The sequence below is a fragment of the Solea solea genome, chromosome 12, assembly GCF_958295425.1.
Source record: "Solea solea chromosome 12, fSolSol10.1, whole genome shotgun sequence".
NCBI lineage: Eukaryota > Metazoa > Chordata > Actinopteri > Pleuronectiformes > Soleidae > Solea > Solea solea.
The window spans coordinates 20,214,533-20,241,639 of NC_081145.1; the positions used below are offsets into that span (position 1 = coordinate 20,214,533).

The window sequence follows — 27,107 nt, forward strand, 5'->3', positions numbered from 1 at the left end:
CATGCACCGTGCATTTTTTATGGACTGAAAAACCTCAATTAAAAAGTGATGATGTCGAATTCAAATAATAAAATCTATCTCCTTGAAGCATCTTCAATCCCAGCTGTTCAAGCTTCTGTGTCTGCAAAGCAAACAGGAACAGGAGTCGATTACAGCTTTTTTCTAGAGCTCCATAAATAAATAGAAATAAAAGAAACATGAAAATTCACCAGGTAAGCTCAACTCATCAAGTGCAGACAACACATCAACACAACTCTTTTCATTCACATTTTGTTTAACTACATAATCATTGTTTCTGATTATTGTGTCATAATTTAGACTACGAGCAAACACTGCCTGACATGCATTTAAAAAAATAAATCCTACATATGTTTGGTCTTTTTTTTTTGTTACTTTGTTTTTGAAGATCTAGTAAAATATGGTATAATATTTAACAATAGTATTTCCAAAGCACAACCAACAGCACTCAGTGTTGCAATTATTTATTTCATGTTGCTCCATTGATCTGCTGGTGGAACTAATACAGAGGTCATGGGATCACCTGATCTTATTACAAACTCTGTGATACTTAAAGAAACAAAAAGTTCATACCTGGGCCGTAGCTTCACAGGTCGTCTTCTAGATCAGACTGATGCTGCTTTATCTGGAAGACATAGTAAGAAGCTCTTAATAGGACTTTAGGTCAGTTAAAGTTCCGGTGTGTAACATTCTGAATTTAATGATATTTTTGTATAAGTGTACACACACTTTAAAATAAATAATAGTTTGATTTTCATTTTATAAGCACTTAGGACAAGGGCCTTGCTTTACGGAGGCCATCATGTTGCACTGAAATGTCTCTACAGCAGCAGAGACGGACGTTTTTAAGAGAAGCCTACGACACAAAATGGAGTTGGTGGAAGAGTGTTTACGTCCTTTGTGGTACGCAAAGGCCACTGAAGTTCTTTGGCTTGGAAAAATGAGGTGTGAGCACCAGAGTCCTCCTTTTGTGGCACTCTGCAGTCTCACCATTAGATGTCACTAAAAAAGACACACTTGAACATTGAGGGCACTGAAGTCAAACACCAAGACACTTGTCACGCACCTGCTCTGACAGTATTTTTATTCCAACTGAGCAATCTATCATTTTCATGTTGAAATCCAGCTGAATCTATTAGCACATTGCAAAGGCTGCAGTCTAATCATTCTGTTTTTCATTGTTCTATGTTCAGTGCCCGTTTAAACAAATAAAATACCTGCATATTGAAAACACTTCCTGTCTTTAAATTCTCATGTATTTATTCTCATGCATTAGAAATTTCCCTCGAATCGTTCAGCCCTAATTTTGATGTCATTTAGCAACACACACACACACACACACAAACACACACACACACAAAGACAGAGAGAGACGGTAATTACTGACACACTCTCTTATTCACAGTTCCTTCCTGTAAGAGGAACAATGCAGCAGATTATGGGTTGGTCTTTTCGCTGCCTCTGCTCAGATTAATGAGACAGCTTTGCTCTGTCAGGCAGGTACGAAGCTTTGCAGGCTAATTCTATATCATTATGTTGCGCTGTAAAGGAACAGAAACACTCGGCTACACGCGGCTGATCACACAGGTGAGGTGCTGCATAAAATATCCACAAGGCGACAGATAACTCACATTGTTTTCAGGCACATTCTGTGCAGTGTGGAGCAGGGAGACGCTGTTAAGACGTGTGAATGAATGGACAGAAGGCCAATACATTGACTCTTGTTATCATTATTATATTATTGTTATGTTGTGCATAAAGTACATGCCCAGCCTAAATGTGCTTTCAAGACACCATTATTTAAATATACAGACCAGACAATACTAAACAAATAAACCTCCCTGGCATTTTTTAAAGGTTGCCAACTTGTATAGAATTGTACATTCACATACAATTGCTTTTAACGCGCACAAAATGAAGGGATTCATTGTCCCATTTTCTTGATGAATGTATAATTAAAATGATTTCCACTCCGTCAAAAGTATTCAAAAAAGTAAAGAAAATCTTCATGATTAGATGTTTTGGATTGTTGGTCAGTTAAAACACATGCAGTGGGATTCCATGGACATTTTATATTATGAAATAATTATTATAATTTATGTCCCAGATTTTGTTTTTACTGCTGATGGGGTGTTATTAATTGACTGACCGCTAGAGGGCAGAATTACATTAACTTCAAAAGTAAGCAGAGAGCAGTAAGTGGCAGTGTGGTGTGGGTGAAGCTGACGGTACAGGGACATTTGGGTATCGCATGAGGTTGTGTTCAAGATAATGGGAGGGCACTGTGGTATGCAGTATATTAACCCTGTACTGCTAGAAGTGGGTATTTAAAGCATAGTGGTAGTAGAGGTATATATAGTTACCCTGTGGGGGTAGTAATGGTGGCAGTGCAGTGGCTCATCCTCGCTGGCCTCTCCTGGTTCAGGACTTTCTCTCTCCAGACTGCTGACTGAACCGTGGTGAGGAGAACCTGACACACTGGGCTCGCTGCTCTGAGGACACTCTGACACACACACACACACACACACATACACACACAGAGCAGTATCAGTACCATTGTGAGGACCATCAGTATGTCATGCTACAGTGTATTTAGCTCTGAAGGTAGTTTGACTTTGACCGTAAAGGAGCAGATGGTATTTTAAGTACCTCCACTACAAGTACACACATTGACTTCCATTCAGTGAGGTCAGTGAGGACACTCAGACATAATGCATTCCCTTACCCTTAAACCAAGTCTAAACCCTAAAAGTCTAAGCCAGGTGTGTCAAACATACGGCCCGTGGGCCAGAACTGGCCCCCCAGAGGCTCCAATCTAGCCTGCAGGATGAATTTGTGAAAATTTACATTACGAATATAATCTAATCATAATGTGAAATCCTACAATTTTCAGTCTCAGAACCATATAAATCTACTGTGATGCTCTAAGTTGTCGTGCACACGTGTAAATGGTCACGTGTTTGTCCTCACAGCCAAGACAGACAAACAACGCAAACAAACATGTCACATGACATACAACAAACAAGATGACTCCTGAGAACTGAGGTGGAGATTATGAAAGGTTATAAGGCTGTTGTTTATCGGTGTTTACTTCGCTGTCATAACCACGCTCCGCTGGCGGCAGTTTTATCATTGAACCATTAGTCACAGATGCAGTCTGATAGTGGATCACAACTGACAGCACACTGAGTCTGACTCCCCACAGATCATTTGCAATAATAAACTCCAATTTAATGTTCAGTCGTTTTCTGGTTGGATTAGATCTGTCTCAGACTGATGCATGATGCAGATAATGTTCTTTTTATTACAACGGGATCTCTGTGTAGATCAAACCAGGTGTGATGGAACCTGATACATACTGACTCATATATTTATTTAAAAAAAAAAGCCTGTTGTGTGACAATATCTTTGAATCTAAATAAGGCAAAATGATGTCACACACACACACACACATGTTTGCATAGCATTCTTTGTGAGGACACTCATAGACGGTAAGCATTTCAACTCTAACCTTAACCGTAAAACAAAGTCGTAATCCTCAAAAAGCCATTTAAAGTTGTGACAAAGACAGGTTTGAATCCAAATGTGTCCTCACAGCCTACCAGAGACTTCCACACACACACACACACATATGTGGGAGATGTATTGTTCTTTTGTTGCAGGGTAACACTTAATTACACAAGTATAATAAAGGAATACAAAACAAAACAAAACTGATTCCAGACCAACTAGACACACGGACAATTAACAAAATCCACCACTCTCAGTCTTTACCTGAACAGTCCTTCCTCTGTCTGTCCATCTTGTCCACACTGTCCAACAGACCGTCAATCTGAACCTTGATCACCGTCAACTCTCTCTTTATGGCAAGAAGCTCAGCCATCTTCACTGCAGAGAGACAGGGAGAGAGAGAGATTTGGTGTGGTACTTTTTTTGTAAAAGAAAACAGACAACAATGCAAGCTTTGAGGACATATTGACAGTGCAGGTGACTGAAATGAAAATGAAGTCCATGACGTTTCATGAACTTTGATTTTCTTTCATTCCCCTTTCTGTTCCAACTACAGGGCTGCAACTTACTTCATCATCTTCATTTTTGATGGAGTGTTTGAATGATGAATGTTAATACCAGCTGATGTTACAGTTATTGTAACCATCTGCCTCTCATCTATTAGCTGTATTTTCCACAATTTACATTCTCATATTTTATGTTCCCTGTCATTGTTTGTAATCTGCTGAATTTGTTTCCATACATGTGACCGACTGCACGTCTGTCTCGGTGGCTCTTCATGAGGTTTCTCACATTTTTCCCACTGAACAAGGGTTTTTGTGGAGTTTCTCCTCGGAGGAGTTCACTTGCTGTACAGACTATAAAGCCCTTTAAGGCAATTGTGATGTTGGGCTATACTGTATATGAATAAAATTGACTGTCACAGCAACCAGGAAATATTCACATTTACAAAGCTCAAATAGGAGAACTAGGTTTTATGTTCATTCAAACTCAAACCAATATTCATTAATAATCAAAATAGTTGTTAATTATTTTGGGAATCTGTTAATAATTGATTAATCAATTACAAGTTGCAGCCATAATTCACACATGAGAATGCCAGGTGATTACAGCAGCAATATTCCCAGTTTCATCTCTGGGATGTGACTGGCCTCAGTCCAACATCACTGGTAAGAACGTGAACAGCAGAGAAGGAACATATCACTCAACATCAAGGCTGGACCTCACTGTGCAAATTCTGTTACTATACATACAAGGAAATACGAATGAGGACAAAGTCCTGGTGAGGCTGGAATGGAATGTGAGAAGCCAGTATGCATGTGTGGAATTCTAGACTAATGCAGACCCCTGTTTAGTATTAGTGGAACATGTGAAGCAGCTCTCCGCAGGCACGAAACAAACTCCATGCAGATGCAAATGTCATCCAGTGACCCTTTGCAGTCATCAAGTCTGTAGTCCTGCACCATCAGTATCTCTCAGTGCTGCACTGCTCTCCCACCTCCTTTAACTGCAGGGGCCTTCACCCTCACTGTGTTCTTTAATGGACCACCAGTGCCACCAGCAGCTCGACAAACGACCCTGAAAACTACATCCACACTGAAAGCTTTTTGACCTCAGAAGCTTGCAAAGGCAATCTAATTTCCTTGTGATGGGGCACAGTAAAACTATTAAAGCTTGTAATAAACTAGTATAAACAATTCTTATTTGCCATGCACTATTAACTCACTCTAATTGCCAGCACTGATAGGCTCGGCTGGGTTATAGCAATGTGGAGAGCCCCGTGGTAGAGAAGCATTTAATGAAGAAACCATCTGGCTCCCACACCCGCACCCGCCCTCTCTCCACTTCCCCGAGGGCCTACCAGTGCAACGACTCATCACACATACAGAAGATAACATGCTCAGGGGTGGCAGAAAGGAAACGATCACAGAGTGATGCAGGATTTACCAAGGGCCTCATGTCGGTTGCAGATTTGGAGATGAGTATGTCTTCACAAATGTGACCACCATGGTCAAGCTGCATGTGTGAGCTTCAGATCCCTGCACTAACAGGGTTGAAGAGTTTAAAACACCTGTGTATCACCCTGTGCCATCAGCTGGACATTGCTCTGGAGTGAGCCTCTCTCATGATCATGAATGGAGGTGCGGAGGAGGTACTCAGTGATGGACTAGCATCCCATCCCGGGGGGGGAAGTAGATATCATCCCCCACAGTAATCGACTACCTAAAATAAACTGAAAATATTTCCGAAGGACAACCACAAGAAGGGTTGTTTTCATCTTTACCCATCATTACCATCTGACATGATTCTTTGCGTGGGTTAAGCCATTCCAGGCATTATATTAGAGGAGTAAGTGCAGTTGTACTTAAGTATAACCCTTGATAGATTCTATAAAATGGAAACACCCCTTAACGCGTGACCGTCAGTTACATGTTGTACTCTCTAATTTGTATTGCTTTGCAGCGTAATCTATAATATTATAATTATGTCAGATGAACAGGACTGAGTAAAACGAGCGGTATCTGTCTTCAAAGTTAAGTGGAGTAGAACACTTCATGCTATTACTGATATCCTAAATGTCAGAGAGACCTAAGCTGACATTTAGAGACTAACATCAAGCACTCTGTCTTGATGTAAATAAATGGGAGTGTGTGAATATTATGGCATCATTTCTTACATTTAGTGTTGCTGCTGCTGCCGGAGGACGTGGTGAGTGTGTTGTTGCTCCCGCTGGACGCTCTGCTGCTCTTCATCCTCAGAGCCACTGTGGAGGAGGAAGAGGAGGAGGAGGAGGATGAAGGACGAAGCCGCTTGACCGCGCTGGATTCCACCGGGACTGAGGGAACACGCTGGTAGTCAAAGACCCTGCCAAGCACAAACATACGAGCTTGAAACTCATGCATATACAGTTTAATATTGCACACAAACTGACTTTCTTTTGAAAGCAGTAGAGTTGACCCTGATGCCGTGTCCTCGTTGGTGCGAGGACTCGGAGACTATGTCTTTTGTACATAGTGTCTTTAAGAGACACACACAACCAGACTCACATTCACACAGTATATAGGACATTTAGAGCAGTTAAACCACATTTCAAATCTTTAGACTGTGGCAGGAAGCGGTAGAATCCAGGTTTGGACCCAGAACCTTCTTGCTGTGAGGAGACAACACTATCCTCCGCACAACCCCGCTGTCCTAAACTAAAACGCACACGCACAGTCAGCAGGAACCAGGTTTATCAGGGATGACGCTTGCTTGTTGGAAGATGAATGAGAGTGGGATGAATGATGACCTGTCTGTTCACACAGCTCTTTGGTATTCAGGCCTTTGGGTCAAATGTAATCAGGTCACATTCATACTGCATATATTTATTTCAATATTAAACTTCTCCCTGCATTAGTTTGATTGGCATGTTCAACCTTTAGCAGGACGAAGACGAGGCAGCAGTTTGACAGGTGCTAGAGCGCTGAAGGCGGAACTGAACCAGACCAAGCAGTTATCATGAAGTGGTGCATTTAACGACTTTATTAAACCAACTTTCCAGCTTCCCGTTTAGTGCATCTCCCTCTTCACCTTGGCTCAGCACAGAGATGTAGCTGTTTGTGTTTGAAAATAATGATTTCACAAATTAGCATCTTCAGTGGGAACCAATAGACATGAAGGTGACAGCCACAGCAGGTTAGACTAAGACACTTGATTTGGGAAGAAAACAGATTAAATAGTAATAAAACATATAAAATTGCACCTGCTGCAACCTTCAAATGTACCTCAGGAGGGAGTGCTTCGGAGTACTGAATATTAAAAACCTTAAACTAGGGACATTTTCCTCAGTGTCATCCACTAACCTGCTTTAAATATCCCTTTATTCTAATAAATACATTAAAGCGATCTATAAAAAATTAATTGAGAGCGAGAGCTCTGCAATCATTATGTAGCTAGAGATGAAAGTCAACTGAAAGTGAATCTGGTCTTAGACATGCAGCAGCTGTTTGGCTCTTGGAGTTACCTGCTGGAGGTGAGCTGAAACTTTCTGAAGGACGGAGTGATTTATCTTATAAAAAATAAATGAGCGGCACTGATTTGATTTCACCAAACAATTCCACCCTCCGTCCTTTAGTGTTTCCTGCATGTTGCCGCTTGCCGATGCTGTGTTTTCTCCCACTGTTGTTGCTGTCTGACAGTGTGTGTTGTGCTGTGGGAGAAAGCGCGCTGACAGCTCCAATTTGATGCAGCGCGCGATAGAGGAGGCCTCCTTCCCTCTGCCTGTCAACCTCTGCTGTCTATCACAGCAGCCATCTACAGCTGGAGGAAGAACACACATGAACACACCTCATCGCCTTCCCCGTCACTTACACATGCACACAGTTAAGCATTCATAAAACACACCTGCACGCACCCAATATTTCAAACTATGCTTTAGCAGATTGTTTAATTAATGAATAATGAACATTGTTTTGTTTGCCATGTTCTAGATTCTATATGAAATGGTTCAGGGGGGTCAGCGAGATTTGGTTTTTATACAATTTGTGAAACTCCACATCACCATTCATCTTAAAATTCAGCAGGACTGGAATGAGGCTTAGGTTACTTGGAAATGAATACACAAATAATAGAGTATATGGAGAATTCAAAGTATTCAAAGTGAGGGTAAGTGTTAGGCAATCGGCTGTTAGTTAGTTAAAAAGATTTGTTCACAGAATCGTTCAATACTTCCTGCATGACTCCGTCTGACACAGTCACTGAACTGAAATATAGCGGAAATACAGCAGTATAGCGGTTCTCCTGTTTAATATTGAGATTTCCATGCTGAATGTTGGAGATTAACTAAGTAAGTTTTCAGCATTGTTAAGTCTTTTTAACTGATCTACAGCTCACTCAGAACCTCGCCAGAGAAGGTACCAAAAAATATGCCAGGTACCAGGTACTATCCTGCATGAGACCATGTAGTGGAAAAGCTGCATTAGTGTCCTCACAACTACAGAAAGACAAGAATGGGCATATGTGTGTGTGTGTGGGTGTGTTGGTTGACAAGGGCTACTGTACCTAACTAAGCTGATAATCCACAAGCCAGCAGATAAACACTTATTAATATTTATAGGACGGCATTGTAGACGCTACACATGGTGTCTCTCGTCCTACAGAGACTGAAAAGTTAGACGTGCACACTTAAGCTATGTAATAAAATAAAATAAATAAATAAATAAATACATAAATGATCATTCCTACAGGCTTTTGCAGAAAACTCAGCCAGCATGAAATCTGCTCAGAACATTGTGTTGAATTTGGACAAACACACAGAATACTGTCAACATTTACAGACATTCATCATGTTTGTGTGTGCATGTTGTGTTGTGTTGTCAGTCAACGACTTTTGAATTGTGCAGGGTTTTAATGACTACTGAATGCGTTTGGAGATTTATCTGAATGATTGACAGAAAATTGAAGTTTTGTAAACTGCACATTCCAGCCAAAACCAAGGGACATAGAGAAAACCATTGATTTTACATCACAGCTCAGAGAAGACATTGATTCTCTGCTGCCTTCATCAGTTCAAAAGTGTTATTATTTGTCTTCAGTGTTTGAAATCCTCAATGGATGTTGGTGCAGGAAGAGAGAGCAGTTTACAAACTTTCCAGCCTCAAATGACAAGACAAAGTATTAAACATATACCTAAGATGCTGTGGGAGTTCATCTTGGTATAGTATTACAACACCTATTTCTAAAATATGTGGGTTAAATTAAATTTGTACAGGTCCAACACTAACCAATAAGAGTTGGGACGCTTGACTCTCCTGCGATTAAGCATGAGAGCTATGAAAATGTACAATGGTACAAGTGAAGCTATCGTTTTCCTGGTAAGTCCTGTGACCGATTGAGGAAAAGACAAAAAGCATGATGCATGAACTGAGTAGAGTGCTTATCTGAGCGACTGCCAGCTGCCAACATACTCGTCGTTCATGCTGTCAGACTCTCCCTCTCTCCCCTGCACCTCTCTTTCACAATTCTCCTCCTCCACCTGTCCTTGGCTGCCAGCAGTGATCTCTGTTCTCAGCCTGTGGTGGGGCAGTGAGCTGCTGTCAGTCCACTGCTGTTTGATTTGAGCTTTTTTTTATGTTCTTTTTTAATCTTTATCTGTGGAAAGTCAAGGGAACAGACAAGGTTGTTGTTTTGTATTTTCCATTGGTGAAAACTGAAAGTAAGATATTTCATAAATGAGTTGTGAAAAAACTAGGTAATTACAAGTAACTGAGTCATTGTCAGTATTATTTTCAAACTTCTCAGTTTTGTTGGTTCTGAAATGCTGGGCCAAGGTGGACGAATTATATAATGCTACGTTCTGGTTATCATGAACATTACCCTCCATATTTGTGCATATTTCACTTAATAATGGAAGATTTTTGTGTTACAAGTGTTATCTCAGCTTGTGAGTGTTTGCGTCAGGACTCATACGGTAGCCTCTCTGTGTGTGTTCAGGTTTTCCTGCAACTTTGCTGTGATTTGATTTTGGCTTCATGCAGTGAGCTAAAGGGAGTTCAGAGTGGCTGATGGAGCAGGAAATGCAAGCGGGGGCTTAAAAGAGAAGGGTGGGGGGGATTTATAACCAACTCAACTGCTGCTTTCACTGAATTAACAACTCTCTAAATTGCTGTAGTGGAACATTCCCTCGCCAAATACTTGCAGTGAGTGTTGTTGTTTTGTGAACTGAGAGTAAAATGTAATTGCAAAATGACACCATTTAAAATGTAATAACAAAAGAAAACTGAACATGCTGTTATGTTTCTATCACACCTTCGTTAGTAGTCACAGATGCTATAAATACAAGATGAAACATCATCGTTGGCAGCCAGGAGACACTCACACATTGGTCAGGTGGGTGTATTGGACGCCAAATGACACTGTGCATGCATAAATGGCAACCCTTGTATCCAGTGTTTGGTCTAATCTGACCAAATTTAGAACTGTCCTAAAGCATAAATACTGTATTTTTCATTTTATTACCACACACTACCCTAGGAAATGATTGAGTAAGACTGTATTATGTTAATCCAACAGATGGAAATCATTTTAATACACACACTCTTGATTTCCAGCAAATCCTCTTTAGAGCTACAGTTGTTCTGTCACTTTCTCTTCTTTCAGGATTTTGTCACAGAATGTGAGTCACTTATCCTTTGTCGTTTTGTCTCCAAGCAGAAAAAGTCTAAATTGAGGGGAGAGGAAGGGCAGACCAACAGCTGCATTCATCCACACAAAATAGTTCAAATGGCTGAAAGCCGAATACAACAAGATTAACCAGGGTTCCACTCACACTTTCCATCTTCTCCTGGATTTGCAAACAGCTGTCAAAGAGAAGCAGATCTTTTTCCAACCTCAGAGTCTAGTGTACGCTGCCATCAAACAGGATGTGAGCTTGCCAACTCATGTCAGAAACAAATGGGGAGTTGAGGTAATTCCTGTTTTCAGTGAGTGACCCATTTCCTCCTCCCAGCCCCAATATGTGTCGTCTGAGACACTTGGAAAATACATTCAGCAAACACTGAAATGGTGAGATGAGATTTCAGAGGTCACCGAGAGCTGCCGCATCAGTCACTCTATCACAGAGAATTGAGAAGCCATGGAACACAGATTTAGTTTTAGGTGTTCGACATACAAATTAAGAAATTAATTCATTAATTTTCTTTTTTTTTTTTAAATTGTTTGCTTCAGGTTCTTAATAGTATCCATCCTAATGCAAAAGCTCTTGATCAGTTGCTCGGCTTCTTCACACGTGTACAGCATGAGAAGCAAAATCATATAAATGTGTAAACCATTTATAAAAAAACACAACACAGATGTTTGCTGTACCTATTATAGTGGTCCTCAGTGTATCTGTTGTACTCAATGTCATCACCGGATCTGAGGAGAGAAAGAGACGTGACGCTTACACACAGTAGTAATTGGCATTGAGACTGATAAGTGAAGCTATAGGCAAGAACAAAACCATTTTTGTTGTACTGTATGTCCACGGAATTGGTTCAAATTTGGAGTATTTCTTACTTCAAAGAAGGCTACAAATACGAAGGCGAGAGCGGGGTGTAATCTGAACTGGCGTCTTCAAATAGTGCAGAAAGCACAAATTAGAAAATGGTCATTAGAAATTCATGAAAAATGAGCTAGAAATACATGAGTAACACTGAAGGCTGAGACATACAGCATCAGAAACACAAGACACTGCCAGTCTAAGAGTAAACAGTGTATTTATATGTTTACCTTGTCAGTGAGACAGAGGAGAATACACGTGGCTGCAGTAAAAACTGTTATTTCATGGACCACGGTGTCACTGATAAACCTTCTTGAAACCAGTTTTGACACCTGACAATCTGTCGCTGCCCTGAGCTGCAAAAGACCAGAAATAAAACCTAAATGTTTGGTCTTCTTGGCTGTGTTAGCAGTGATATTTTGATATTGATTATAATGGATCAATTTTAGGCCTGATCGCATTTGTCATTATACCCCTCCACCTACTATACCTATAATCTAGTCCACTTGAATACAAGTGGAATACACCATAATCTAGTCCACTTGAATACAAGTGGACTAGATTATGGTGTGGTTAGCGTAGCTCCACAACCTTGCTAAACCTTGCATTTTTTCTATACATTTCTTTGGATTCGGTTAAACTGGCTCATGCTCCTGATCTCTGTTTAAAGGGCCAATTTCTAAATTTCTCTCCAATCCATCCCTCTCCTGCAACAAGTAATGAATCATCCTACAACTACATATACATATGCAAATCTGAGGGGCAAACTGGTAGGGGCAAGGGGTGAAATGGGACTGAGCCTCATAATCCACCTTTTAAAGTCTGTGTATAACAGTGTGGTGACTCGGGAGCAGCACCACAGACTGAACTGAGCAGATGGCACTCAGACCTACTTAGCACAGGGTTGGGCAGCCTCTGGGCAGAGCAGAGCTGTTTTATTAGGTCAACAAAACCACAAACAGCTGGTACAAGTTGTAATTTCCACACTTTTACATGACTCCTGGTTACAAAGTGTACATGTATGAGCTGGACAGAAAAGTGATTCTGGTGTCTGTGAAAAAGTGTCAAACAAATAAATGCTGGTGGCTTGGATTTTTCCTTTGACCTAAACATGAACAGCAACAACTCCTTCTGGATTTGGACCTCTCATAGATTAAGACAGTTAAGAGAACATTACAAGTCCAACCAATGAATTTATTATGTTTTCTTTTTGTACAGCACTTTGGTCAAACTTTAAAAGTGCTCTATAAATAATATTTGAGTGGAGTTGAGAATTTATACCAAATATATACTAGAACTAGTACAAATTGGCGCATCTTATATGTTGGTACGACAAAGGCGTTTAGACGAGTTTACACACTTACGTATCGACATTTTTGTTCGTCTTGGTCTATAACATCTTCCCACCAAGTTTCGGGAAATTCAGTGGAACAAAATTTTGCCTCTGTTTTCACCTTAGGGGGCGCTATAGAGCCCTTGAGCAACGCATGGGTCTGGGACCTGACTTCCATGCAAAGTTTCAAGAGTTTTTATGCACATTAACCCCCTCAGAAATAACCGCAAAGCCTCGTGCTCGGGCCCTAATGAAAAATCCTAGAACATAAAAGCCAGACCATAGAGTCATTTCTGCTTGGTATATCTGCATTTCTGACTGTTAACGGTGCAGGTAAAACCTATTCTCTAACCGCCGAGAGATGTTGCCTGTTGGCTGTCGACCACCACATCATCCTGACATCAGCTGGACAGACAACAGAGAGAAGTAGACTGAACTCCAAACTGTTTATCCACTCAGGAGGAATCAATAACCATCTCTCTCTCACACACCACTGACAAGCCTCTTTAATAGAGAGAAGACAGTCAGAGACAGACCTTGGCGGTTGGAAAGAAACAGAGCGATGGCCAGGTAAAGGTAGAAAGAAAACAGGGGGATTTTGGTACCCATTTCATTCGGATCATTTCCTCTGCTGCTGCCATCATTCATCTTCATCAGCCATGATGGGTATGAATCAGCAATTAACGACGACATTGATCCGAGGCTGACATTGTGCTTGGGCCCAGCGGTGCGTTTCCTATTGAGCTGTGTAAGAGCAAACCTTCAAACATGACTATTGATCAGTAGGAGGCCCCCACTACTCTGAGTCCATGATCACAATAAACAACTCTTTTATGTCTCACACACGCTGTTTGATTAGCTAGGATATTTGGAATGAAGCGGCACATGAAAGAAGCTCTTTGTTGGAACAGAACACTGAGTCCATATCAGGTGATTCAACCGTTTCTGGAGTTCTCTTACAACAGGACCAATATCACTTCCCCCTGACTAACTTCCCAGCAGCTCTGTGAGCATTTAAATTACTTTCTGTTATAGGAAGTCAATTGTTGCTGTTTAAATTTGATCTGGTTTGACTTGGTACAATTAAAGTTATTGCATTTCCAAACCCTATTTCCTCAGAGCAGTTAGAATAGAGTATTCTGGGGACTTTTTACAGATAGTGGATTTTTTTCTGGGAAAACAACAAAATAAATAGTATTGAATGTAACATGGGTCAATAAATGGTGTAATGAAGTGGTTTCGATTCTAAGTGAAATGGGGGGGGGGGGATTGTTGTTAACACTACAACTTTACACATATGCTGAGTGGAGCATCTTGAACAAGAATCTGAAAAAGATTTTTTGTGGACTTAGGTTTCACAGCACTGGTGAATAGGCTGACGTTGTGAAACCTAGAGCCGTGTGAAAACATGTTGTGTTCATTCGAATTGAGATAACATTAAGCACCAAAGTAGAATTACCATTACCATTTCCTTTCTTACATTATGTAGTATTTGAGTTTGAATCGTCAGACGATAAATACAAATAGACATTGCAGCACACAGTGCTTTACGTAACACGTCAACAGTGAAGAAGCCATTTCAGGTGTTAATAGGCTTTTAACTTGCTCTGTGCTGCACTGCTTCTGACCTTAATGGTGTATTTAGGGAATAATTACACAGCTGCAAGGAATGTCAGTATGCAGCATTTAAAGAGGGTTTGAAAGGAGGGCGAGAAATCAACGATCTGCTCAATTGTCCTTTCTTTAAAAGAAAAAAAAAGAAAAAGAAGAGAGAAATGTATTTAATTTATCAACAAGTGATATGAGAGGTCAACAACAGAAGGGGAGTCGCCTCCGTGGCAATAATCTAGTGATAGATGAAGCATAACAAGGTGTGAGAGAGAAAAAGAGGAGGTGAGCTGCCGGGGAAGCAGCTGAACCAAACTTGATCCAATGCAGCATATGGAAGAGCAAGGGAATAATGAGAAATTTGCATTTATATAGCCACTAGTTACGGCTCACTCCCTCCAACATTACTGATAACATTCACCATCAATGTCCCCCCCCAAGCCTGCCTGCCCCTTCACACACCAAATACTCTGTGTGTGTGTGTGTGTGTGTGTGTGTGTGTGTATTTGTATGCGTTCATACATATTCATATCTTTCTGAGTGTATAAGTCTGGCAGCAGGTGAGACCACACAGAGTTGTTTGGTTTAATCTTCCTCACAAGCACGTACGTGTACACACACACACACACACACACACACACCGCCACATCCATTTATTCTGATTTACCGCCCTCCCTCACCAGCCTGCAGAGTCATAAGTCAGCGTTGGCGTACTGTAGTGTGGGGTGGTGAGAAAAGAAGGTTAATGGGGCATCCAGCCATGTTCTTGCCACCTCAGGTCACTCAGAGCTCGGACCGAAGGGCTATCACCACCTCTGAGGTCAACATGAGGTCAGTGGGTCACTGTGGTGACCAAACTAGAGATGGGGACTGCGTGGTGATGCAACCAACCAGCATCTGACATGTAAATACAGCTGGTGGATGAACTAATAACTTCACATTATTTATATAGTACCCTCAAAATTATAGTTCAGGAGGGATAAGCTTGCGATCACTGAAAATAAGAATATAAAAACCTGATTTTAGCCACTGAAAACAAGACTTACCAAATAAATGTACACCTGCTTAAGATTAGGACAGTTTTTGGACTAATACAAAAAAATGCGGCAGTGGAGAACTGTTGAATCATAGGTAGTTACGATAAAAGTGATGATGAGGCCATTAAGTACATTGAAGGCAACAAGAGTAAGTATTTTGTGTTAAAACATGGCAGCAATGTAGTTCTGGACACTCTGTAACTTAGAAAAGGATAAATATATCATCATCATCATCATCATCATCTACCGCTTAATCCTCCACCAGAGGGTCGCGGGGGGTGCTGTGCCAATCTCAGCTACATCGGGCGATAGGCGGGGTACACCCTGGACAGTTCGCCAGTCCATCGCAGGGCCACACACAGATAGAGACAAACAACCATTCACTCTCACACTCACTCCTATGGTCAATTTAGAGTGGTCAATTTACCTATCCCCACATTGCATGTTTTTGGACTGTCGGAGGAAGCCGGAGAACCCGGAGAGAACCCACGCACACACGGGGAGAACATGCAAACTCCATGCAGAAAGGCCCTTGTTCCAACCGGGGCTCGAACCCGGGTCTTCTCGCTGCAAGGCGAGAGTGCTAACCACTACATCACCGTGTGGCCCAGGATAAATATATATAAAAGATAAAAAAAATTGTGTATACAGTACATATATTTCATCTAAGATTTTAGCTAAATTAAATATGAATACAATAAATATAAATTAAAAATGAATGTAAGAGGTCTGGGACATTTTGCAACAGTTTGCTCCAAAAGCAGAGCCTTATGCGTCTCCCCGTGAACCTGCCTTCATTCATTCGTTCATTCTCCACCGCTTTATCCTCCACATGTGGGTTGCAGGGGGCTGGAGCCAATCTGAAGCTGACATAGGGCAAAAGGCCATGAGTCACACCATGAACAAGTCACCAGTCCATCACAGGACCAACATACAGAGACAAACAACCGTCCACTCTCACACTCACGGTCAATTTAGAGTGTCCGATTAACCTAATCTGCATGTTGTTGGTAGGAACCTGAGAGAGAGAGAACCTACACACACACACAGAGGGAGAACAAACAAAGTCCATGCAGGAAGGTCGTTGGTCAAACCAGGATTTAAACCTTTGACCTTCTTGCTGTGAGGCAACAGTGCTAGCCACTTCACAAACGCATAATCCACGAACCTGCTTTATTATCTTAATTACATTTAAACTGCACATTTTGTCTGGTTGGAAACACATTTCAGAGTTGATGAGGTGAAACAGGGGAAAACATCGGCCGCCGTCACAGCTCCATCAAAGGCAACATTGAAATATGAACTAGATTATCGTCCCTGTGTGTGTGTGTGTGTGCGTGTGTGTGTGTGCGTGTGTTAAATGCTTTTGTTCAGAGATGGAGGGTTGCAGCCTCTTCATCGAGCTGTTCTCCACTGTGCTCTCCACAAAGAAAACGCTGATTCATTTCTTTTCACTCAACACATCTCAGTAGGGCGATCGAGGGACAAGAACACATAATTAAAGTGTTGTGCATATAAATAGTTGCTCTCTCTCTCTCTCTCTCTCTCTCTCCTCAATCAATGATTTATCCTCTCTCCTTTGATCTTTCCTGCATGTGGTTAAAACAATGTTTATACAGCGTTGGAGTCGACCTCCAACAAACCCACTGATCAGTGAGAAAACAGGACAAAGGGAAGTCTGCAGGGAGACGGAAAAGCCTCTTCATCAGTTAATTAAACACTGGTTCCCAGGGATTCGTAGGGAAATGACCCGCAGGCATCCCAGCATGCCTTGTGTCTCGGAGCAGCGGGGGGGGGCTTGGTGATGTTGCTCCTCTCTGACACTTGAGCAAAATGAATGTGTAGGCAAAATAATATGAGACGAACAACAGCTGAAGCAGTGACACGGTGATCCATACTGTGTGACGATACAAAACAAGGTCTATCATTTCATGCTATGCCGCATATGATTGTGCAGCACATCAAGTCAAATGTACACAATCCAGAAACGGTAATTTATGCATATACTATATGGATTACTGGATACAAAATGGTTTGTTATGAGGTCAAGGAGTAACTGCCCAGAGACGTGACAATGCAGTTTAACTGGTTATAATGTTGTCCTCTCTTTAACGTTTAATGTTTGTCTTAAATGTAACAATTTGATTGTATTAAGTCATAAAGGAGGTAAACTGAAATGCTGGCTTCACTGATAACATTATTACAGTCAGTTATATCGCAATTTTAATATTTAATTTACAGCCTGCAAATTCTGTTCATGGTTATGTTATGGAAAAGGGGTTTAGCATTTACTAGATCCGTCTTTCGGTTTGTGCAGGATTAAATTAAATCCTCAAACTACCTGGCAAAAAGTGTGTCTCTGGGGATAAGGGGGAGGGGAGACAATGTTCTCCATTATGTTTAAAACATGTTTAATGTTTGTTATATTTTGGGTTATCGCCACTCGGGGGCCAACACCACGCCTGGTGCATTGCTATTTACGAGGTGAATGCAGGAAACTGGAGAAGTGAACTATTCTCTGCTGAGAGAACGGATCTGCTTGTGCGTGAGCAGAATAACTGCAAAATACAAAAATCAGAGCTGAGAATCAGTCTTTAAAAAGAAATGTATAAAGGAACTTTAAAGAAATGGGTCTGAACAATGCCAGAAGTTGATTCAAATACTTCTTGTCTTACATTGAAGACGACACATATTGTCGGCACTCATGTCCTTCACATGGAGGGCAGGTAGAGACAGAAGTACAGCAGCAGAGATGAAGCCTGTAACCCTCACTGTTGAGATCTGAAGGATGCACCTGTGTGTCTGTAGGGTCGGCTTTAAAAAAACAACAAAAAAAACTTCTCTTCAGAATAAAAAAAAGACTGTCTGTGAGTAGAGAGGTGATTTCAAATGCAGTACAGAGCTAACAGAGGTTCTCTGAAGGCTTCAGTCTGAGTGACGAAGAAGCTCTGAACACAAAGAATCAGAGGGTAGAAGATGACATGAAATTCATTGCAGTATCTGAGCAAGCAAAACAAATATTTAAAATATGAAACCATGACAAAAATGCAGTATGATGACCTGAGACTTGTGACTAAAAAGTCGACCATGGTGCCAATGAGACTCTCTTGCAGAGACACAGAATCAGTGTGCTGTGTATTTCAGGATAATAATGCCATTACTGCAGCTACACAAAGGTTACTTTATATTCTCCTATTTTGCCCAAAAAGATGCAAAATGAGACTCTGTAAGTCTGGTTCGTATTTCAGTAGCAGTGCCAGTGTTAGTGTACTAATTTGAAGCCTTGCCACAGCATTAGAATAACCAGATCCCAACAAAGCAAATGAGGGCAGACAAGGAGAATTTCAAGAGGTAATGCACAATGTTGAAAGCCAAACACAGGATTGACTGTATTACCACTCAAAGGTGCTTCACACTTCAAGCATCAAGACTAGAAAAGCGCTATATAAATACAAACCATTTACCATGTATTGAGTGTACGGCTGGTACATTAGAGGTACTTTGCATAGCATGAGTCATGGAATTGACTTTGCCTGGCACGGTCAATATAAAATTCCCACTTACTTGCATCTTTGAATTGACTTTGAAATGCCAAAAACTGTCAGACCACAACAATCTAATGTTTGCTTTGTAGCATTAAGTTGCTTGCCTTCTTGCTAGTGAAAACTTTCTGTCATTGACAAATGGTGGGTACTCACTGAGTTCCTGTACGTTTTTATCTGAAGCAAGTTCTCAGCTGCTCAGAGCAGGTTCTGTGTTGTTAGTTTTGATTAGGAAACAGCGAAGGAGGTCGGACCCATCTGGAACACAACCTGCTGTGTTCCAATGGGAAAAAAAAACCTAAGACAACAGTAACAACACACACACACACACACAGAATGTGTGTGGAGTCTTTGGCCATTTTCAAACACACACACCTTTCTATTTATCTGACAATCTCAGTCTGAATATGCTTTCTCTGTGGTCACTTTTTGGTTAAATTCAGGACCACTCCACTAGCCAGTCCACTAGCAGTCCGAAATCAATTTCTATGTGAGACAATTCTGGAAGTCACATTACAGAATATGCCCAGTCAATATTACAAAGTAATGACTAGACCTTAATTTTATTCTTTTTTTATTAGTGGCTTCATAATTTTTGACACTGATTTTCCATTATTTCCTCTTTCCTGCTTATGTACACACATCACAGCCACATAATTACTATATTTGCCTAATGCTGTAGAGAATTGAGCTGAAATTGTTGGCCTCACTAATAATGAATATGGCAGATTCACAATCCGCAACCATTTTCTATCCAAACTTAGAACTCTGACCTATCGCCTCACCTTCACCACTTGTGATCTAAGGATTAAAGCTTATTTAAGCCTGCTGTCTCTCAGTGCTGCAGTAATTGAAAAATTTGAAAGTCTAAAAAGTGTTAGTCCATGCCGTAACTGTTTCCACAGGTTCTCTGCACAGATCCTGAGCCACAGCAGACCTGCCTGTGCAGCTGCCTGGCTTTTAATCCAAGCTTGTGCCGGCACAGAGTCGTGTTCGCTTTAATCCATCCAGCGGTGGGCGGCAGAGGGATTTGTAGCACAGTCTGGCTTTGATTTGCATGTAAACAGAGAATGAGGTTATGTCTAAGGGACAGCTGGACCGTCACTCACTGTGAGCTTCGCACATAAAATGCCAACATTAAAGCCACTGAGAAATAACCATGTTGTTTCCATGAATGTTTCTGAACCTAAAAAGCCTCACCACGTCGCTCAAAATGTTTACGACCAGAGGAGAAATAAAAGGACGGTCTGCAGTGAAGCGTTTAAATACAGATGGACAGGAAGTCAGACAGACAAATTACTAGGGATAGTACCAGACGATACTGATATCAAAAACTGGAGTATCTAACGATACCGATATTAATCCGATACAGTCATTTTAGACCATTACTATGAACTATGAAGCTGTTTACAACACATTTGTGCTGGGTCATTTCAAAGACATAATTATCCAACTGTGTGACAAATATTGTTGTCCCAAAAAGAAGAAATAAACAGCCCAAACATGACTCAGCTAAAATGCTTTTGCTGATTTTTATTCACATTTTTACAGCTTGTGGATAGTGAATCATGCGATATATAGGATTATTGGATTGTATCGGAATCTTCAATTTTATCTGTCCGATATCCGGGACAGTGATCTTGACAGATAGCGATACCCATCCCTACAAATTTCGTAAAAACATCGATAAGAATAGGAGTCAATCCAAGTTAAAGACATGTCAGACATGCCAGAGGCAGAAGATTCCGCTTTCTTACTCTCACTTAGTTTGATGATGACAGAAACAAATTACTGAAGCTGTTTAGGCCTATTTGAACACATATAAACATCATTACTGCTACTTCAACTATAATTCTGATTAATGCTATCCACTGACACTAATATATCTGAAACGCAAGGTTAACCTTTATCTCACCTTTTAAGGGCGGTGCTTCCTCTCTTGGCTGCTGTGGTGCGACCGACTCTCTGCTCGCCGTTCATCCTGGTGTCTGAAAAACAAAGAGTCAGATCGGGTTAGTGGCTGACGCTGTGTCTCACCACTTGAGCTGAGGACGACAGTGATGAAGTGACCAGTCTTTTCTTCTGAAGCAAAGCACAGAAGAACCTGACAGCATCAGAGCAGATTACAGTTTGATGAGTTATAGGTTATGTTTATCTGGAAAATGTATGTTTTTGCATTTTAATTTGTTTACATTCTTGCTTTCTGTTGTTTTGAGAACTGTTCAGCTGAGAATTGTATGTTGTCTTGTGTTGTGTAATAATGTTCTTTGCAATTCCTTTATTGCTGCCCTCTTAACCCGCTCTCTTATAAGCTTTAAATCACATTGGGATGTTAACCTGCTCAAATAAAAGAAACACTATGCAACTGCCTCTTGAGTTTTTGCTCATTAAATGCACATTTTTAGCACACATCAATATAAATCAATAAACACACTGCATATTAATCAAAGTTAATGTGTCAGGGTTATGCCTGCGTTATTTGGTTTTGATCTAAACCAACACAGTATGTGAACAGGTGTATTTGTAAATCATAATAAAGTTTATATAGCACATAAAAAATTAAACACAGAGTGGTTCATGTATAAAGCAGATGATCATAACATGGAAAATAAAATAAAAGTTCAATTATAGCAGCGCGATGAGACAAGAAAAAAAAACAGCCCTCAGGTGCAAGAGCAACATAAACTGAAATAAAATAAATAACAGTTTCAGGGCCTTAAAATAGTTCAGCTTATACAGACGATAGGAGCATATATTAACTTTTTAGTGTCTGCTTGTAGAGAAAAGGAACACTGACTCTGCCAGTGTTCCTTAAATGACAGGACTCTTGGGACACATTCAAAACTTACTTTAAATTCAGTGATATTGACAAGGATATTGGCCCATTTCTACAGACCCATTGGCCCAGTTTCAAGTGGGTTTTTTTCCCTCTAAGCTTTGGCTCCATTAACTATCATTGTCTTGATTTATCATCCAAAGACTCATGTCATAGGTGAAGGCAAGAAAGTCTTTGACAGAACTGTAATAGCTTGAGCATTCAGGTAAATAGGGCTGGGTGATACAGCCAAAACATAATCATGATACAATGGTTTTAAATGACTCATTATTGACAGTAATCACAATAAATAACAGCTAATTAAACACTGAGGTTTGCTGTTTAAAGAAACCTAATGAGCAGAAAACAACAAACAATTCCTAGCTCAAACATTCAAACACATTACACGTTATATCTTAAAATTTGTGTAATGCATGAACAACATATTTTGAACCTTTGTTATACTGCTATTGAAGAAAATTACAGTGCAATTATCTTCCAGCCCTTGTTACATGTACAGACTGAAAGGCACTGGGCCTAAGCTGGAGCTCTGTGGGACACCACATGTGAGGTTTATTTTATTTTAGGGGTGGTCATCCACATGGAATTGTGGCCCAGCTAATTAAGATCTGAACGATTTTAAGGGCCTTTAAGAACCAACCAGCAGCATGTAGACAAGCGGAGCCGGGAATGGAACCATAACCTTTGAGTTGAAAGATGACTCCCTACTGAGCTACCGTCGCCCCAAACTCTTTTCTTCAGATTTTATTTGGTAGTAAGATAGCTAGGCGAAATGTATTTGAGTAAAAGTACACACTTTATTTAAGAAATGTAGTGGAGTAAAAGTTGCTAGAAATATAAATAAAGTACAGTATACAAGAATTTTCTTGAAGACTTTTCATCCAAGAAGCTTCTTCAGCTATGACAGGTGATTGTGACTTTATTTGTGAAGTGTGGGCAGTGAAGTCTCTTGAGAGGTGAAATGTCTTCAAGTCCACTCGCCACTGATTCAGAATTGAATAAGGACTATCTCATCCCAGACACAGGTTGTTCAGAATAACCTAACCCTGACAGGAAGTCACTCATAAAAACATTCCTCTCTACCTTTCCTTCTATCTCTTCTATCAGACTTGAAGCACTCAGTCTGAAGCAGACACTCTTTCCACAGCCTCCATCAGTGCTCGGCTCAGAAAACCCCCTGGATGTCAAACTGAGTTTGGTGCGACAGCAGCTGGCTTTCTCTCTTACCACCGCGGTGCTGACAGTTGGCAGCAGGGTTGTTTATGGCTGACACACTGGCTGCAGCTTGTAGGACATTAGTCTTTTAGTGCAAAGTTTATGAGCACCGTCACTCACCATCTGTTAGATGCCGGGGCGACTTGATCGTTCGCCCCCACCAGAGACCGATGAGGCTGCCAGGCTGCAGCCGGGCCTGCAACTCGCTGAATGGGTGATTGTGCATCATGGACTGAAAGATTACAGCTATTTGCTAGCTTATTGGTTTTGCATTGTTTTTCTGACAACGCACTGGCTTTACGGAGGGGCGGGAAAAGACGGAGGAGAAAGAAAAGTGGAAAATGAGAGAGGAGAGAAGCAGGAGAATGATGACAGGACAATTTCACACCCTTGTGGTTATTGGTTTTCAGGGACTGGCTATTCAGAGGTTTGGCAGGAAGTCCAGACTGAAGCAGAGGTCTGGCTGATGCTGGATCTGATGAGGCCACAAGGATCACTTCATCTACAGTATATTTGTTAAGTGTCTGTCAGGGAATATTTGGTTGTTGTTGTTATAAATAATTTATTATGTGTGAAATCAGTTTTATGTTTAGAAAACTCCTGGAACAATGTATTTTGGATTTTAAGCTAAATTTGTATTCATAAATTTGTTTATATTTATACTGCCCAGGATATAATGCAAGGTTTACGACACCACTACTCCAGCCTCCACCCCTCAGGCTTTTGAGAATTAAGTGTAGCTGGGTAACAAGACAGTGCTAAACAGTGGCAAAAAAATTGAGTGGATCTTTATTTTTAGAATTAAAGCCTTTATTTAGCTGGACACAGTGAAGAACAGACAGGACGTGGCGAGAAAAGGGAGGAGACTTTGCAAATAGGCGAGCAGAAGTTGAATCACACCCTAACCATTTGGCCGTTTTATTCTGATTTTGTTTATTTGTGTTTGCTTGTTTGCCTCTTTCTTCAAAAAAAAGCCTTAAAAGGTTGTTTGGAACTGTTGCATTAAAGCTGTATGGCATTTATGACATTTAAATATAGACAAATGTCTGTTACATTCAAATCACTGTCAAACGAGTTCCCACAATGCTGATCAATCTCTCTGACCAATCAGTAGACGGCAGTCTGTTCACATTTTAGTATCGGCTACGCTCGCTTAGAACCAGAGTCAAGCCAGAACTGTAAAGTGGAAAAGCGCTAGAATACACCCTCAGTCAGGTGGGCCTGTTTTAAGATGAGGACACAGCATACAAAACATTTTATATAATTTCTGTTCAAAAAGACCAAATACAGTCAGAATAATATACAACAAAAAATGTTTATCAAAATGCATGCACTGCAGCTTTAAGGCCTAATGTGTCTGCTACCTTGTTCACCACATCATCATTATCATCATAAGTGATGCACCAGTGCTTGACCTCTGTTGCATTTTTTGGAATTGACGAGCAGCGCAGCCTCCCTCACTTTTGTCACTGAATTAGCTGAACGTGACAGGCTCAATAAACCTCAAACATTACATTCAGCCAACAGATGTTTAGTCACAGAAGTGACCTGTCACATTTATTCCCCGGCTGCATTCATTTCCGCAGCAGTAAAATAATATATGAGACTTTCAGGGTCACTTGTTCACACTCGGCTGATCACAGCTCCAGCTGAAATGCTCAGGCCAGTTTTAGAAACTGCTATGCTGTTATTTCTCATCTGTAGCTACAGACGGCAAGGATGTGAGCACTGACATTTTAACATTTTTATGGATGAATAAACAGAACCTTGAGCTCCACTGTGTAATGAATGTGCAGGCTGGAGTGAATACTGGTGCATGTTAGGACTGTTTTCATCAAATGGTGTTTTTTTTCTTTCCTTTCTCAACACGCACAGTTTTGTCTACAGCATTTTAGAGGACATTGTCTCGCTCTATCTATCCCATTACTTACCGAACCCTTCCCTTCGACTAACTTCAACCTTCAAACACCTTTACAAATTAAAAACTGTTATTGTTATTATAGGTTACCAGACCCCCACACCATGTTGTGGGATCAGTGTTTTGACTAAGAACACTTCAGTATTCAGACTGAAGAAGCCAGTGAACAAACCACAGACAGTCTGGTGAGTGAGGATATTCGATTTCTGACAATAAAACCTCCTCAGTGTTACAACTTTTTAACATTTTAATGAATTTCTTTCCTTTAGGCAGGAAATTAAAAATAAACAATGACACTAATTCCTGTGTACAGTCACCTGATTCATGGATTGTTGTTTCTCATTACCCCAGAATGAGCTGTTTATATTTATATTAGGATTCATGTCAGCTCTACAGAGGTTACATACATAGATTGTCCAACACACTTGGAACAAAAGGGTGACATGAAGAATATTGACATGCAACAATTTATTTATTCCAAGTCTGATGTATTAAACGTGGATGGGGGATCTCTTAACGTAGCTTTCTCCACCTTTATCCCGCTGTAAACTCCCTCTTCTTCCGCCAGATAACTTCCAAACCAAATTTCCTTCATTCATTTGAGCAGCGCCACCGTGAGGAGACATGAAGTAACGACACCTGGCAAGAGAAACTGGCAGGGACTGTTTATTTTAGAGCGCTGTTAAAGGAGCTAAGTCTAACACAGCTACAGAGGTATTTGACCTGGTTGACACACCTCGCTTCGTTGACTACTGCCATACTGTAAACTACCATTTGAGTTGCGTTCAGAGAAAGTCCAGACCCAGTTCTGGTGATGTCGTACAGTGATATTTATTCCCGAGTGTGAGTGAATGATGTCAATCGATTTCCAGTTTACAACAAACAAAAACTTCAGGATGACAAGCATCTCAACATCACAACGGTCAGAAACCTTTTGCCCATCCAGGTAAAACGCCTAACAACAACAACAGTGACATTGCTGCCTTTATACACCTGAGACCTGCACAGCAACACCCAACACACACAGAGCAAATTACACTTTACAACAATAACAACATATTTGGCTCCTGTAAGCGCCTTCATTTGTTAATTAAAATATTGATATTTGCCTAGTGTATCGATTATCGTATTGCATGAGGAAGGACGACGATATATCACCAAATTGATATTCTGACCCACCCCTAATCTTTAAGCTGTGAGGAAATGTTCACACTTCCTTTAGTTTTTGCTGCATATATCTTTGTGAACATTGCTGTTATATATGATACGGTGTTCAGTGAGCACATTGAGAAACACATTGCAACCGACAACTGTGAGTAAAAATTTCCTCACTAACAAGTCAGTTAGATTACCCAACGATTAACCAGGCACATCGCGACAAATGTATGGTAAAGGTTATTTTTCATCATTGCTAAGGAAACTTGCATTTTATAGAAACCTTGAACTTGAAACTTGAAACGACACAACACTACTCCCATATGTTGCTACACAGCATCGTTACAGCTTTTGTTCACCAACAGCACCAAGTCCTTCTATAAAAATATCTCAAACGTTACAAATACTGCACGTAACTGTTTCCTAACCACATTCACGGGATCACTGTCAACACTGTCTATGTACATGAATGTAGAAATACACGTCCTAGACTTTTGGAGTTTCATGTTGACCTCAAGTCCAAGTGTCCTCGTTGTCAACACTTAAAACAACTTGGTCCTTACAAAGACAGAAAGTAGAGACACATGCATGCATCAGACTTATGTGAGCAGGTGCATGACGTGTTGTACTGAGAACATCCTCATGTTGCACAGCATCACAGTCCACAGCTGTGTCAGACAGCGCACACACACACACACACACAGTGCAACATCACCATAATGTGTTCAGTTTGACAGACTGAACACACTGACCACAAAGATTACTCACGTAAGTCTCGGAGGCAGTCACTCCTGAAATGGGTCATAACAAGAGAAGGAGAAGAGCAGAGCAGGAGAGAACTAGACTGTGTCTGAGAGAATAAATGAATGAATGAATAAACAACACACACAGCGAGCGAGAGAGAGAGAGAGAGAGAGA

The 27,107-nt window shown here is 40.8% G+C and overlaps 1 protein-coding gene across 4 annotated transcripts; it reads right to left on the bottom strand.

The window, feature by feature from the left end:
• LOC131470618 (uncharacterized) lies at window positions 1-27,107 on the bottom strand. Of its 4 annotated transcripts, none has more exons than XM_058646552.1 (8): window positions 26,958-27,106; window positions 20,981-21,053; window positions 11,371-11,421; window positions 6,206-6,393; window positions 3,793-3,906; window positions 2,382-2,521; window positions 592-643; window positions 1-121 (listed from the first exon to the last, which is right to left on the bottom strand). In XM_058646552.1, exons 1-7 carry the CDS (start codon window positions 26,992-26,994, stop codon window positions 605-607), a joined length of 642 nt encoding a protein of 213 aa, XP_058502535.1. In that variant the 5' UTR covers window positions 26,995-27,106; the 3' UTR covers window positions 1-121; window positions 592-604. The 4 variants fall into 4 exon arrangements, with proteins under 4 accessions (XP_058502535.1, XP_058502533.1, XP_058502536.1 ...); XM_058646550.1 differs by lacking the exon at window positions 26,958-27,106 and adding an exon at window positions 23,237-24,245; XM_058646553.1 differs by lacking the exon at window positions 11,371-11,421 and having other exon boundaries at window positions 26,958-27,107.